General features: G+C 39.3%; 2 protein-coding genes across 3 annotated transcripts; both read left to right on the top strand.

Annotated features, from left to right (window-relative positions):
* Positions 1 to 335: 335 nt before the first annotated feature.
* LOC308116390 (uncharacterized protein) lies at positions 336 to 3,824 on the top strand. The gene is made up of 3 exons (XM_080474561.1): positions 336 to 447; positions 648 to 692; positions 895 to 3,824. The coding sequence occupies exons 2-3, from the start codon at positions 681 to 683 to the stop codon at positions 1,660 to 1,662; spliced, it is 780 nt and encodes a 259-aa protein (XP_080330687.1). The 5' UTR covers positions 336 to 447; positions 648 to 680; the 3' UTR covers positions 1,663 to 3,824.
* Positions 3,825 to 4,510: 686 nt separating this feature from the next.
* Positions 4,511 to 9,968, top strand: LOC308117300 (uncharacterized protein). 2 transcript variants are annotated; one of them, XM_080476074.1, is made up of 2 exons: positions 4,511 to 4,580; positions 8,010 to 9,968. In XM_080476074.1, the coding sequence occupies exon 2, from the start codon at positions 8,013 to 8,015 to the stop codon at positions 9,285 to 9,287; it is 1,275 nt and encodes a 424-aa protein (XP_080332200.1). In that variant the 5' UTR covers positions 4,511 to 4,580; positions 8,010 to 8,012; the 3' UTR covers positions 9,288 to 9,968. The 2 variants fall into 2 exon arrangements, with proteins under 2 accessions (XP_080332200.1, XP_080332199.1); XM_080476073.1 differs by lacking the exon at positions 4,511 to 4,580 and adding an exon at positions 5,508 to 5,643.
* The last annotated feature ends 3,976 nt before the right edge of the window (positions 9,969 to 13,944 follow it).

Here is a 13,944-nt window from a genome sequence, read left to right as displayed (position 1 = left end):
GAATTTGAATATTGTAAAAAAGTTCTATATTGGAAACTCATGGTGTCACACCCGAATCAGCTAATTAACTCAAAACACCTGCAAAGGTTTCCTGAGCCTTTAAATGGTCTCTCAGTCTGGGTCAGCAGGCTACACAATCATGGGGAAGACTGCTGACTTGACAGATGTCCAGAAGACAGTCATCGACACTATTCGTCTTACTTCCAAATGTTACATGACACACACCCCAAAAAACGTGAAATACTAGTGCTTAACTGGCAGAGAGCGGTGCGAGCTACTCAAGGTGAACTGGTTTTATCTTGGACGCTATTCAGATGACTGAGTTGGGTGCAGCCTGTCGCTTTAAGTATTTATCTGTTTTTAGTTTCTATTACTTCAGCTTACATTCATTCCCATAAACACGCAGCGATCGCTCCGAACTCTTATGGATTACTGAATTCTAAACAGGTAAAGCATATGTATTCTTGTGTCACATTTGCTGTTCTTATAGAGCGATGATTATAATTCCTTAAAAGAGTATAACACGTTTTACTTCTCCGTATTCTTTAATCACACTAACCTACTTTAATTTTGACAGTGGTTCATGTATTTTGCTTTCTATGTTTTCATGTCTCAGAACTTTAAAGCTGTATTGCGTATGATTGCAGATTCAGCAGGACAGCTGGACATATTGCATAATAATGTTTTCCATGGTGAGTGCTGTTTATACATTTTTTCATTTTTGAATTTTTTTTTTAGAATGAATTAGTTAACATATCTTAATATAATTAACACTACACAATGTTCATATCAGAAGCTCATGTATAGAAAAATTCAATGATCACATTTCAATAAAAACATTTTTATTTCTTTTCTTGTTTGTAAATTTTTATTTTTTATTTAAATTTTTTTTAGCCAATGGATCCTGTGATTGTAGTTGACACCGCAGACATTCAGCCACAGCCCAGTGAATCGGTGTCTGCCCTGCTTCCTGCTCCTCCCACACTGACAGGAAGTGAGAGTTACCATGTCTTCATCAGCTACAGCAGCACTGACGACCGGTGGACCCACTCCATCATCACCCAGCTGGAGTCCCATAGACTGCAGGTCTGCTACCACGAGCGTGACTTCATTCCTGGTCGCACTGTGTTGGAGAACATGTCCGAGTGCATCCAGGAGAGCCAGAAGGTCCTGCTGGTTCTCAGCCAAGAGTTTGTGAGGAGCCGCTGGTGTCTCCTGGAGGCCAACATGTCTCTGTTCAGAGACTGCCTGGAGAGGAAACCAATCATCCCAGTGCTGCTGGACCCAGACGTCCAAATCCCTCTCCACCTCTGTCACCTCACTTACCTCAATGCCAGTGATCCCGACTTCATGAATAAACTACTCAAGGTGCTCTGCACTCCAAACCAGCAGCTTCAGGGCTCAACTGTGGTGCCTTTCCAGCCTCCCTCCATCTACAATGGGAAAGCCCTGCAGCCGTTGGTTGCTGTCAATGAGGAAGAACTCAATAAATGGGATTCTGGTCACTTCAATGACATGGTTGTACCAGACCAACTGCGTCTGATCATTGAGGATCAAGAGAAGTACAGACAGGCTATAAAGATCGTCAACTGTGTGGCTGACAGTCAATTAATGATGCGCCCTGTATGGATCAGAGCATTACTCTCCTTGATTTTCATATAACCATTAATTACTTTAATAGCTATTTCAATGTATATGTTTGTTAGCATCTGGACATCTGCCAAGAGCTTTTCAGATGTTCCTGTTGGCTTACAGGTGATTGGTTTACTGTGTTTTTATTTGGCTGGAAATAGTGTAGTTATTTACCTTGGGTTGTGGACGAGGGATAAAAAGAAGAACAGTCTGAGGGAGATGCAGAAAGCTTCCGGTGAGGCAAACATAATTCTCTCAGAGGAGAAGGTCCTAATTGGTTGTATGTCCAATTCAAAAATGTCCCTGGTTTATGTTTTTCTGGACGGTTGTAAACAGGAGTTTGCAGAAACTTTTTCTGAAGATGGTAATGCTAAAGATATGTTTAAAAAAGCACTAAGACACTTCTCATCAGGTTATGCCTGCTGCCTTGCCAAAAGACACTTTCCCTTTTCCCCACTCAGCACCGGGGGTCATCTGGAGGGAGGGGTCTGTTTCTGTCAGTATGTGTCCCAGCAGCTGAGTGCAGAGCAGTGGGAATAGCAGCCAGCACTGGTGCTGTGTCTGGATGTCTGGGAAACATCTTCTCTCCTCTCATTTGACTTTACAGGATCACCTCTTCTTTGTGTACACAACCAGTGCGATCCAATACAAATGGTCTGCAATAGATACTGCTGTTACATAGATAATAATGTTGAGTTTTGTAGCTTATATTGGTTTCCACATTATGATATATCACCAAGGCTGAGCAGCAGAACAGCCAGTTTCTCTATGCACTTCAACTTAAACATAAAGCTAAACGCTATTAAATTAGTCTATGACACAAAAGGTAAATCCTGACTTTCTTTTAAGCCTAGAAAGTTTACTACCTAGTTCCATTATCTGCTTATAGATATGGCAAGCATGAAATAGGAATGGGCAGCAATCCACTTGAAGGTGAGAACCTCTGGAAGTTTGTTTTTTTTAATGTTTTTTTTTTTCCATTACTGGATCAAGAAATAATTTTACACTTTCTGATTTACTATGTATCAAAAATCCAACAAGATGGCCAAGCAGGGAAGTCTAGGAGGGGTAATGTCAGTACTCACAGTGTGTCTTAGGTCCAGTGCAGGGAAATGCGACCGAATTCAGATTGTTTTACTCACAAGGCAACGATATCCGATCTGCTTTGTGGCCGTGTGAAAGCTTCAATTCCGATTTTTTCACACCAGACTCAGGCCTCGATTGTATGTGGTAACAATTTGGATATTTTTCTACATGCGACTGCTTCGCCATTAACGTGTGACTGACGTCCCGGATAAGCACCGGAAGAAACGGCTCCGCCAAAATGTTAAAAGCTGTTAGTTGTGCTCTCTTTTTTCCTCATTCTCCTCCGTCTTACCCTCATCAATTTGTCTAGATTTTGTCGGCTCGTATTTAACAACCACTTGAAAATGGACATACACACACTGACCTGCGATGCGGTGTTTTGTCTCATTAAGAATGATTTGTAATTTTGCACTCTGTGTTAAAATATGACCTGTGTCAGCACTGTTGGAACCGTCTTTCAATGCAGACACAAAACAATTGATCCTTTCAGAAGGCGCTGTCTGACTTCATTGTTAGACAAACTCCTGGACAATCATGCAAAGGTTGTACTGTGACATTGTCTCTTCTTGCAAGAATAATAAAATTGTCTTAAACTTTTTTAAATCGCTCTCAGTCCGATTCCTGTGTATTCTGTCTCCTTGATGTTTTTTTCTAGAAAATTCTCCTGACAGGCAGTGTAGCGAGAAGCATGAAGCAATGGTAACCCGTCAGAATCCTGAAAAAAAAAAAAACATCCCGTCACGATTTGTGATGTAAATATCTACCTTCCCCCCATTAGATGCAACCAGAGGCATGGAGTTTATCCTGATCTCCACTGTGGCCTGAGCTTTCAGGAATCATCGTTTGTGGTGGGTCGTAGCTGCGTTTATGTGTAAATGCGCGGCCCAAACGCCGAGAAATATCACAGTTTTTTCAATTACGTGTAAACGTGGCCTCGGTCTTTTCTATGTATGTGTGCTTGTGGCGTTTGGCTGTATGCCTGCTGTTCATGTGCGTCTCTCCTCACTTTTTCATTTATCTCTCCTTCTTGTGTCAATCACCTTGATGTTTCCCACCTGTGTCTCCTGTTAGTTCAATAAACTCTCTAACTGAGCTCCTGAAGAAGGAGCCTGCTTCTGGGTCCAATTCTTGTTGGTGACGCATGTGGATGACAGGCCCCTCTTTTTGTGAAAGAGTGAGGAGTTCAGCTTTCCGGGGGGAGAGTCAAAGTCAATCTACTACTCCTCCACATTGAGAGGAACCAGTTGAGGTAGTTTGGGTATTGGATTAAGATGCCTCCTGGTCGCCTCCTTTTAAAGGCTTACCATGTACAACTGACCGGGAGGAGGCCTCATGGTCGGCCCAGGACCTGCTGCAGAGTTTATATATCTTGTTTGGTCTGAATGCTCTATGCTTATTGAAGAGTGTGTTATACGAAACTGAATGATGACAAATCAGTGATATCTAGATGCGCTGGAGCAGGAATTAAATCACCTGGTGGGAAATGTGTGTTTGTGTATGAATGCATAGATGCAGATTTCAAGCAAAATGTTTTCACAAAACTGTCACTGATAGAAAAACTAATTTCAAGACTTTAGAATCAGATTGAATGTTCTTACTTCCTAATGCTACCTGACACTCCTAAACAAACACCACGTACTGGGAGAAAACCAAACAAAAAGTAGTGAGAGCTATTAAAGGGAAGCTGGCTTTATCTGAGACACTGTTTAGATAAGCAACAACTGCAATGTGGTCCTGTCTCTTTAAGTATCACTTTTTCTTCTTGTTTTATGACTTTCTATTATATGAGTTTACTTTCGTTTTTTGTATTCGCACGGTGACATCGCTACGAAGTGTTGTCGGCCTACTGCGTTTATAGAAAGGTAAAAAAATTATATGCATTTTGATGTCTGGTATGTTTTCATGGTAGGGTGACGATGATTATGATTCCTAAAAAAAGAGTAATATGACTTGGGGGGTTTGTGTGTGTGGTGTGTGCCAGTATGAGAGCTTCTCTGTATTTTCTTATTCAGGAAGTGAATAGACTAGCTTGCGTTGCTGTGACTTTTTTAGTTTGGTGCTTATTGCTGTCTGTCCCAACAATTTCTATCCTTCTATCCTCTAACTAGAGAAGCAGAATGTCTCCACCTCTTTGTCTGCTTCTGTCAGTTTCTTCCTGTTTAAAGGCGTTTATTATTCTCTCTGGTGATTATGCTTATGTGGAATTGTTGGGTTTTTCCTCTGTAGTAATGCAAAGAAATGTGTATTGTTTCTGGCTCTATATCAATACAATTGGAGTGAAATGAAATTACTTAAATAAATAAAAAAATCCTCTTTTTCTGCTTTCTGTGTTTTCACACCTTGTGACTTTATAGCTTTACAGATTTAGAAGAACAGCAAGGCCTACTGCATAATGATAAATTAAGATTTGTCAATGGTAAAGTGATGTTTACACCCCCCCCCCCCCCCCCCCCCCCCCCCGCCAACATACTGTAGAATGAACATGTAACACTCACAAAGTATGTTAATATTTTTCGCACCATCTCAAAACCTTAAGTAAATAAACAATTCATATAAACTAAATTAAATGTTCACAGGAGCAGATTAGGGGAAGGTGGAAGAAAACTAAAGGCTCGATACTCATCGAAAAGTTGTCAGTGGAAGAAAAACAAGCTTTTATTTAAATAAACATCACATCACACACTCATATCCTCACTTCCTTTTGCTCTGTGACACTCAAAGCTGCTGGGAGTGGCATGAGTGAAAGAATTGAGAGCAGTTAAAGGTAAACGAGCCTAATTTGAGAGGCTGCCCAGAAATCAGACAGCAACAAGCAGCCAGTTCCTTTAAGAGCAGCTTTGGTTTCAGTTTCTATTACTTTCATTTGCTTTCTCATTTCTACTGGAATCACTCCTAATTCTTTTGGATTTACAGAGTCAAGAACAGGTATGAAAGTGCAGTCATTTGAATGATTTGTTCTCAATTTAATGTGATGGTGATTGTCATTCATTGAAATAAAAAGAGTATAATATTTTTGGTTTTCAGTATATTCGGATAATATTATCAAGAAACTACCACCATATTAATTTTGGGCCTTTTTTAAGTTTTCCAAGTGTTTTCATCTCTTGAGTATTTATAACTTTACTTTGTATCATTACAGACAAATTGCAGGACTTTTTGCATGATAATAAGCACAGATTGTCCCATTGTAGGTGAATTAAAAAAAACTTGAATTGAATTTAAACTAAATTAGAAAAATTTAACTGTGTACTACAACATGTACTAAGTTATTGTTAGCTACAACCAGTTTAGTACCTAATATAATGGTGTTTCTTGTACTTAAATGTACCTAAGACCTTCAATAATCTGGCTGTTTCCAAGTGTTGGCTGAGATCTACTTTCAGTTTCCTTTCTTATTTAAACCACAGTTTCAAAAGCAGAAGTCCTCAAAATATTTTTAGACTGTGCTGCATGGTGACCAAAAGGTTAACCCTTGAAGGTCCAGCCACAAGGCCTGGGTTCAAACACAGGCCAGAGCTTTCTGTGTGTGTGTGTGTGTGTGTGTGTGTGTGTGTGTGTGTGTGTGTGTGTGTGTGTGTGTGTGTGTGTGTGTGTGTGTGTGTGTGTGTGACAAAATAGAAGATGGATGGGCAGAGAGAGGCAATGCGACTCCAACATCTTTGTCAGACATTCTATTAGCTCAGACTAATAGTGAGTGCTTAAAAAAAGTGTTTGTTTTGTTTTTGGATTTTGTTTTAACTGGTCAAGTTAACTGTCAAAATTGACTTTTTCAAAAAGAAAATGTTGTGGAGTGTTTTACAAAAAAAAAAAAAAAAGAAGAATTTACACTGAGTAACTTCATGATATAAATAAGTTAATGCAGCAATTACTCAGTACGTGAATAGGTTTTTATCCAAGCACTTTGCTATTACAAGTCACTTTTTGAGTTCCTGTTCTTTACTTTCACTTGAGTAATATTATGCGAACAATATTTCCACTTGAGTACATTTTCTACCCACCGTTGGTGTTGTAGCAGCTACTGTTTCGGCTGGTGGGAGATGTGTGTTTGTGTCTTAATGCATGGATGCAGGATTCATATGAAAGGTGTCAACTGAATTGTCAGTCGTGGAAAAGAAAACTTTTCATCTAAAAACTTGGTGCCAGATTTATTTGTCTTACTTCCTAATGTTACCTGAGACACCCCAAAAAACTTGAAATACTGGTAATTAACTGGCAGAGAGTAGTGAGCGCTATTCAAGAGGGCTTTATCTTGGATGCTATTCAGATAACTAAAAGTAGGGTGCAGCCTGTCGCTTTAAGTATCTGTCTGTTTTTAGTTTCTATTACTTCACACGACCACCACTCTTAACTCTTTTGGGATTACTGAGTCATAAAAAGTTATCGCATATGTGTTCTTGTGTCAGGTTGGTTGTTATAGTGTGATGATGATGTGGCGGCATTGCTCGGTTGGTAGAGCGGTTGTCTCCCAATCGGAAGGTTGCAGGTTTGATTCCCATCTCTGCCTGCCTACATGCCAAAGTGCCCCTTGGGCAAGACACTGGAGTGACAGCACCGTGCACGGCTGCAGCCTCCAATGGTGGGTGAATGTGATGAATCATGTAAAGTGTTTTAGGGCTGCGCTCAGCAAAAAGGCACTATATAAGTGAAGTCAATTTACCATTACCATGATCATCACTGCTTCACAAAGTATGATTTTGTGTGCTCGCTTCAATTTTAACAGTATTTTGCGTTCTATGTTTTCACTTCTCAGAACTTTGAAGCTTTATCGTGTATGAGTGCAGATTCAGCAGGACAGCTGGATATATTGCATGATAATGAAATCAGAGCAATGTTTATACTTTTTTTTTAATTCAATATAGAATACAATGAGTATTTGACTGGGTTAGTTAATACACAGAAAAGTCACAACAGGACTCATGTTTGCTTCAGATTTTAACATGTGTGTAACTTGCTGTGCTCCATGTCTGGATGATGTTTGTCCCTGTTGGAAATAAAAGAGAAATAAAATACTGAAGGTATTTTTGTAATTTGGCTGTTTCCTAATGCTGACTGAGATTATTTTAGTCTCTAATCAAATTTCAAGGAAGCAATTTTGAAAGCACGAGCTGTATTCTTATATGTAGCAGTTTCCATACATGTCATTTCATTATGGAATGAATTATTTAACATGTCGTAATGTCAATCACACCATATCAGAATTTTAAGTACATAAAATGTAATTAAAACATTTCAAATCGAAAAGGTTTCATTCCTGTTTATGCGTCTTCATATTTTTTATTTTATTTTTTTAGCCAATGGATCCTGTGATTGTAGTTGACACCGCAGACATTCAGCCACAGCCCAGTGAATCGGTGCCTGCCCTGCTTCCTGCTCCTCCCACACTGACAGGAAGTGAGAGTTACCATGTCTTCATCAGCTACAGCAGCACTGACGACCGGTGGACCCACTCCATCATCACCCAGCTGGAGTCCCATAGACTGCAGGTCTGCTACCACGAGCGTGACTTCATTCCTGGTCGCACTGTGTTGGAGAACATGTCCGAGTGCATCCAGGAGAGCCAGAAGGTCCTGCTGGTTCTCAGCCAAGAGTTTGTGAGGAGCCGCTGGTGTCTCCTGGAGGCCAACATGTCTCTGTTCAGAGACTGCCTGGAGAGGAAGCCAATCATCCCAGTGCTGCTGGACCCAGACGTCCAAATCCCTCTCCACCTCTGTCACCTCACTTACCTCAATGCCAGTGATCCCGACTTCATGAATAAACTACTCAAGGTGCTCTGCACTCCAAACCAGCAGCTTCAGGGCTCAACTGTGGTGCCTTTCCAGCCTCCCTCCATCTACAATGGGAAAGCCCTGCAGCCGTTGGTTGCTGTCAATGAGGAAGAACTCAATAAATGGGATTCTGGTCACTTCAATGACATGGTTGTACCAGACCAACTGCGTCTGATCATTGAGGATCAAGAGAAGTACAGACAGGCTATAAAGATCGTCAACCGTGTGGCTGACAGTCAATTAATGATGCGCCCTGTATGGATCAGAGCATTACTCTCCTTGATTTTAATATTACCATTCATTACTGTAATAGCTATTTCAGTGTATATGTTTGTTAGCATCTTGACATCTGCCAAGAGCTTTTCAGATGTTCCTGTTGGCTTACAGGTGATTGGTTTACTGTGTTTTTATTTGGCTGGAAATAGTGTAATTATTTACCTTGGGTTGTGGAAGAGGGATAAAAAGAAGAACAGTCTGAGGGAGATGCAGAAAGCTTCCGGTGAGGCAAACATAATTCTCTCAGAGGAGAAGGTCCTAATTGGTTGTATGTCCAATTCAAAAATGTCCCTGGTTTATGTTTTTCTGGACGGTTGTAAACAGGAGTTTGCAGAAACTTTTTCTGAAGATGGTAATGCTAAAGATATGTTTAAAAAAGCACTAAGACACTTCTCATCAGGTTATGCCTGCTGCCTTGCCAAAAGACACTTCCCCTTTTCCCCACTCAGCACCGGGGGTCATCTGGAGGGAGGGGTCTGTTTCTGTCAGTATGTGTCCCAGCAGCTGAGTGCAGAGCAGTGGGAATAGATCCGTCAAGTTATGAAATACAACGAACCACAAAAAGCAAACGCGATGCCCAATGGGCTGCGAATACTAAAGTTATTAGCTCATGAAAATATGTACTTCTAAATGTACTTTCTATGCTGATAATCCCATCATGAATGAATATTGTTTTCTTTTATCTCTTTCCTGTCAAAGTATTTTTAAAATCCTGCTAGTAAGAAGTGATCTAAGTGAAGGGTATGATTATTGACCACAACATATCACTTATTTAGCATTTTTGCCAGCAAGGCAATAATAATTGTAACAGCAATTTTGCTTTGTAGTTTATGTATTGATTCATTTTTCATTCACTCTATTGACTTTCACATACTCTGAAATTTGCCCTGCCTGTGAACCTAAACTACTTTCTAATATTTAATAATTCTATGAAATAAAATTCTCGTAATTGTTATATAACATTTTCTTGTTAGTCCTATGTGACATCCTCAGGAATTTATATGCCTTCCTGTAGTAAAAATAAAATCCAGAACATTTTCAGGTATCATATTATTCCTTGCTTTGAATATTATTTGTGTAGTTTGTATCATCAGATTATGAACAACTATTAAAAACCAATTGTTGCTGATTGGCTCTAAATCTATATTGGCTGTCATTTGTGTTTGTATATGAAATTACATTGTGTGTCATTAAAGACTTTTTCTAGAATTTGGGGAACTTGTAGTTTGTAGCGTGGTATTACTTTCCAATTTTGTACATTGATATTTTCATTTCATTCAGAAAAAGACAGTGTCAGGCTACGTAGCTGCTGGTGGTACCTGGTTCTGTTGGTAGAGATGCCAGAGGAGGTGTGGAGTCAGCTCTGCTGTCGTCCTGCCATTACAATGAAGTGTATGAAAAAGCTTGAATAGCAGTAATGATTCCCTATCAAAGTGTTCAATTCCACACTGCAGTAAACTATTAGCCCAAAAATAATCTTCCAGTTCAAATAAAATAAGTCTGATGATCACAAATTCTTATATTATCAGTGGATAAAGAATATCAGCTTTATCATGACCCAAAGGTGAATCCCTACTTGTAGCACTGACAACGGCAGTACAGGTGCATGGGAATTGTCTTATTGGAGGGATGCAATAAGAGGGGGTTCAGACCCCCTGAGCCCCTATAAAGCTTCCCCACACTGAGACACACAAGAGATGCCAATGTTTGCAGCACAGTTCTCTTTTTTAATCTTCTTTTTCTGCAATTATGGAAATGTAGTTTGTCTTTTAAACATAGTTACACAGAATCACCATTTTTCTCTTGTTAACATGCAAATAGTCCTCCGTTTGGCTGAACAATCATTGGCTATACATTTTGTCTTTTAATTAAAATCTCAAACACGATCATGGTAACAAAACTCAGCTGACTCAAACAGCTGAAAGTCTAGTAGGCTTTTAGAAAATGTCTGACAGCGGCTGCTACGTCTGTTTTTGATCAATACCTGTTAAAATTTTATCAAATCCGCCAATTCCACATTTGAAGTGACTTACACTTTAAAAACAGTGTTCCTTTGTTTTCCTAAATCCGCGGAAAAAGTGAGAGAACCTTTCAAACAAATCTTTAAACATGACAAAGTAGAAAAGCATAAAGCATGATCATTTATTGTGATCTGAAACAGAAAATACTAGAGCAATTACTGACACAAGAACGAGTAAACAACAGCAACAGTAAATTTGAACATATATGAAATTGTAATACATCAGAACATCTTTAAGATTCATAATTAATGTTTTGTAATGTATAATGAGAAATTCAACACAGGGGTTGTTGAAGAATATTGTGACTTTCTACAGTCAGCCATAAAACAAATGAACGTAAAAATAAAAAAGTGTCGGACCAACCAAAATTAGTACATATCCAGCACATACTATAAGGTAAAATTCTCAATGGATATCGATAAAGAGATTTCACAATGATCACCTCACAGTATCTAAAGTGAAGGATCCTCTTATTTGTTCCTCCTCTGACAAAATTTTGTTGACCTTTCCCACTGAGACTGCCTTATCAGAAAAAAAAGAAAAAAAAAAGACCTCTCTGAGACCAGCCACATCAGCCACAGAAGAAGAAGGATCAATATTTGCTGTCCTTTACAACATTCAGTTACTGGTGTCAGGATATGAAATGGAGACACAACAGTGTTGCCTGAGGGTTCTGTGGCAACAAACCCTTACAAAGGCTATCACCACGACCAATATTGCACGTCAGTGGGTTGATGTCTGGGTCACACTGTACACATTCAATTCTCACTCTTCTTGACGAGAGGTGGAAATGTTCTCTTTGTGCTGCGGTTCAATTAGAACTTAATTAGGATGGATTGTGCGTACATGTCTCAGGTTGAAAGGGAAAAAAATTGTCTCGCCGCCATGTAAGTGTTGCGGTGTGCGCCCATGGTGAAAGTGTAGTGGGGCTGGATAATTGCTCAGAAAAACTGGTCACAGTAACAACAATCTATCCAATCCTCAATGACTTTCATGCCAATTTTAATTCCATCACTGCTGGTCCTGTCACATCTATTAGTGCTTGATTTCTTCCTTATTGCAGTGTGTGTGTATATGTTCCAGTGTACATGTGTAAATGTGTGTGGAAACATTTGCGCGTGGATGGAATATTTAATGAATGTGGATGCTCTCACATTCAGATAGCTTTCTGCTTGGTGAAACAGCATGTAATGCTTGTATTTGTTCGATCAACTCTAAAAGCCAGCTCAGCTGCTAAACTACGGCATGTTTTGAATTTCAATAGAGTTGAATTAAAAAATTCCTCTGTCATGAGGCCCAGTGTTCAGAAATGAAAGAAAAACAATCAAGAAAATAGTCTGTCGCACCAGTGAGAATGACTGACACATGCTTATGAGTTTTTTCTCATTAGATTGTTCATTTTAGTTATAAATTCTCAATTAGTTCCAGGTATACATTTACAGTTCATTGCGATTCAACACAACCGCTCAGCCATACATCTGTCCATCACCTCCACCAATTTACATTGATTCAACTATGGGCAAATTAATATGATCAAGTAACCACAAAAGCTTGTTTTTGGAAGATCACAAGTGACCAAAGAAAACCCAAACATGCACAGAGAGAACATGAAAATTCAGCACAGAAAGGACGCCAAAGGCAGGCTGGAACCGAGGTACTTTTTACTGAGGCGAAAGTGTCAAACGCCACACCACTTTGCAGTCCTTATGTCATACAGTGGGAGAGGTTTACAAATTTGTTTTCTTATGGTCATGCAACGACAGAGAGCCTGAGATGTGTTGGAAATTTCACACTATAGCGACTATCCACCAAAAGGAAATGATTATGATTATAAAGTCAAATGATAATTATCACATATTGGACTACATTGTAGCTGTTGACACCTCTGATTTAGTAGAGCGCAATATTTTTCAGTCAAACTTACTGTCCTATGACAGTGTGGCAGACAAAAAAACAAACTTGCAAGACTGCAGAAAATGTAGTCCGTAAGAACCTTTGGTCATAGCTAATCAAGAGCTGTTTTGCAAAACATATATTTGTTGTATTAGAGAGAGAATGTGGTGAAAACAAACAACAGGCACAAACAGAGCAAGGGATTTTTTGGAGCAAGTGCTAGGCTTTGGCTCTGTTTGGCTTTAAACTCCCAAAAATCTGAACCAAAAAACAAAAGAACAACATAGGCCATGCTGGCTCCAGATCTTTGCTGGGCCACAAACAGACACTGCCTGCATCAGAGGCAGGGGACAGCGGTACTGAGACTGGGAGACTAACCAAACTGAACTGCCTGCAATTTGTGAAAGTACACCCAGACACTTGTCTTTTTAACTGTGCATAATATGTATTGTATTTGTATTATACTTGTCATTCAGCAACAACCTGCTAATAGCATGTCCAGCGTAAATCCGTTGGACCTGTGCTTTTCAAACACACACGTGAGGGTTTTTAGCAGGAAGGTACTCCAGATTTCAAGCAAGCAAACAAACAAAAAAAGAATTTTAACGTAGCTCAAAGCAACAAAATAAGGTCTGTGCAGGGGTGGCCGTGGCAAAAGAGAAATTCTTGGTCTGAGTGCAACCCTTTTGATTTTCTTTATTTTTGTTTATTTATTTGTTGTTTTTTGTTGGGGGGGGGGGGTGGGGGGGGGTCATTTAATGCCTGCAGTGCAACACAATTCTATTGTATGTAATTGTATATATGTATATATATATATATATATATTGTACAACAAACAAATGAAAAAAGGGATTTGATTAGTCAGCAAGATGACTAAATCCCCAAAATAGCGACCAATTCTTTCAAAATAAATGTATACGCCAAGGACAATATACAATAGATACATTTTTAGATCAAACACATGATCAAATTAACTTCAGAAGCTTTGTCTTGTTGCACTTCATCTAAATGAATGTACATCATAAAGGAATTTGATGGAAAGCGCACAGCATTGTCGTGGAGGTTGTTGCAGGGTACTCATCACAGCAGCTGGTCAACATGTTTATAACATTTGGTCTGATATTAAAAAAAACATAGTTTTTTTTTTTTTTTTTTTTTTTTAACTACTGATGTTTCGCTACAGTTTGAATACTTTTGCCAAAATAAAACTTCTACAGAAGAACATGTGGTCTGTCAATTGGAGTCCAAACTCCAGACTGGTGAGATATTTA

Source organism: Lipophrys pholis (genome assembly GCF_963383615.2).
Source record: "Lipophrys pholis genome assembly, chromosome: 11".
NCBI lineage: Eukaryota > Metazoa > Chordata > Actinopteri > Blenniiformes > Blenniidae > Lipophrys > Lipophrys pholis.
Note: the sequence above shows the minus strand (reverse complement) of the source record. Positions and strands in the feature narration are given on the sequence as shown.

Excerpts from the sequence above, each read along its gene's own strand:
- LOC308117300 (XM_080476074.1), top strand. The coding sequence starts at position 8,013 with ATGGATCCTGTGATTGTAGTTGACACCGCAGACATTCAGCCACAGCCC.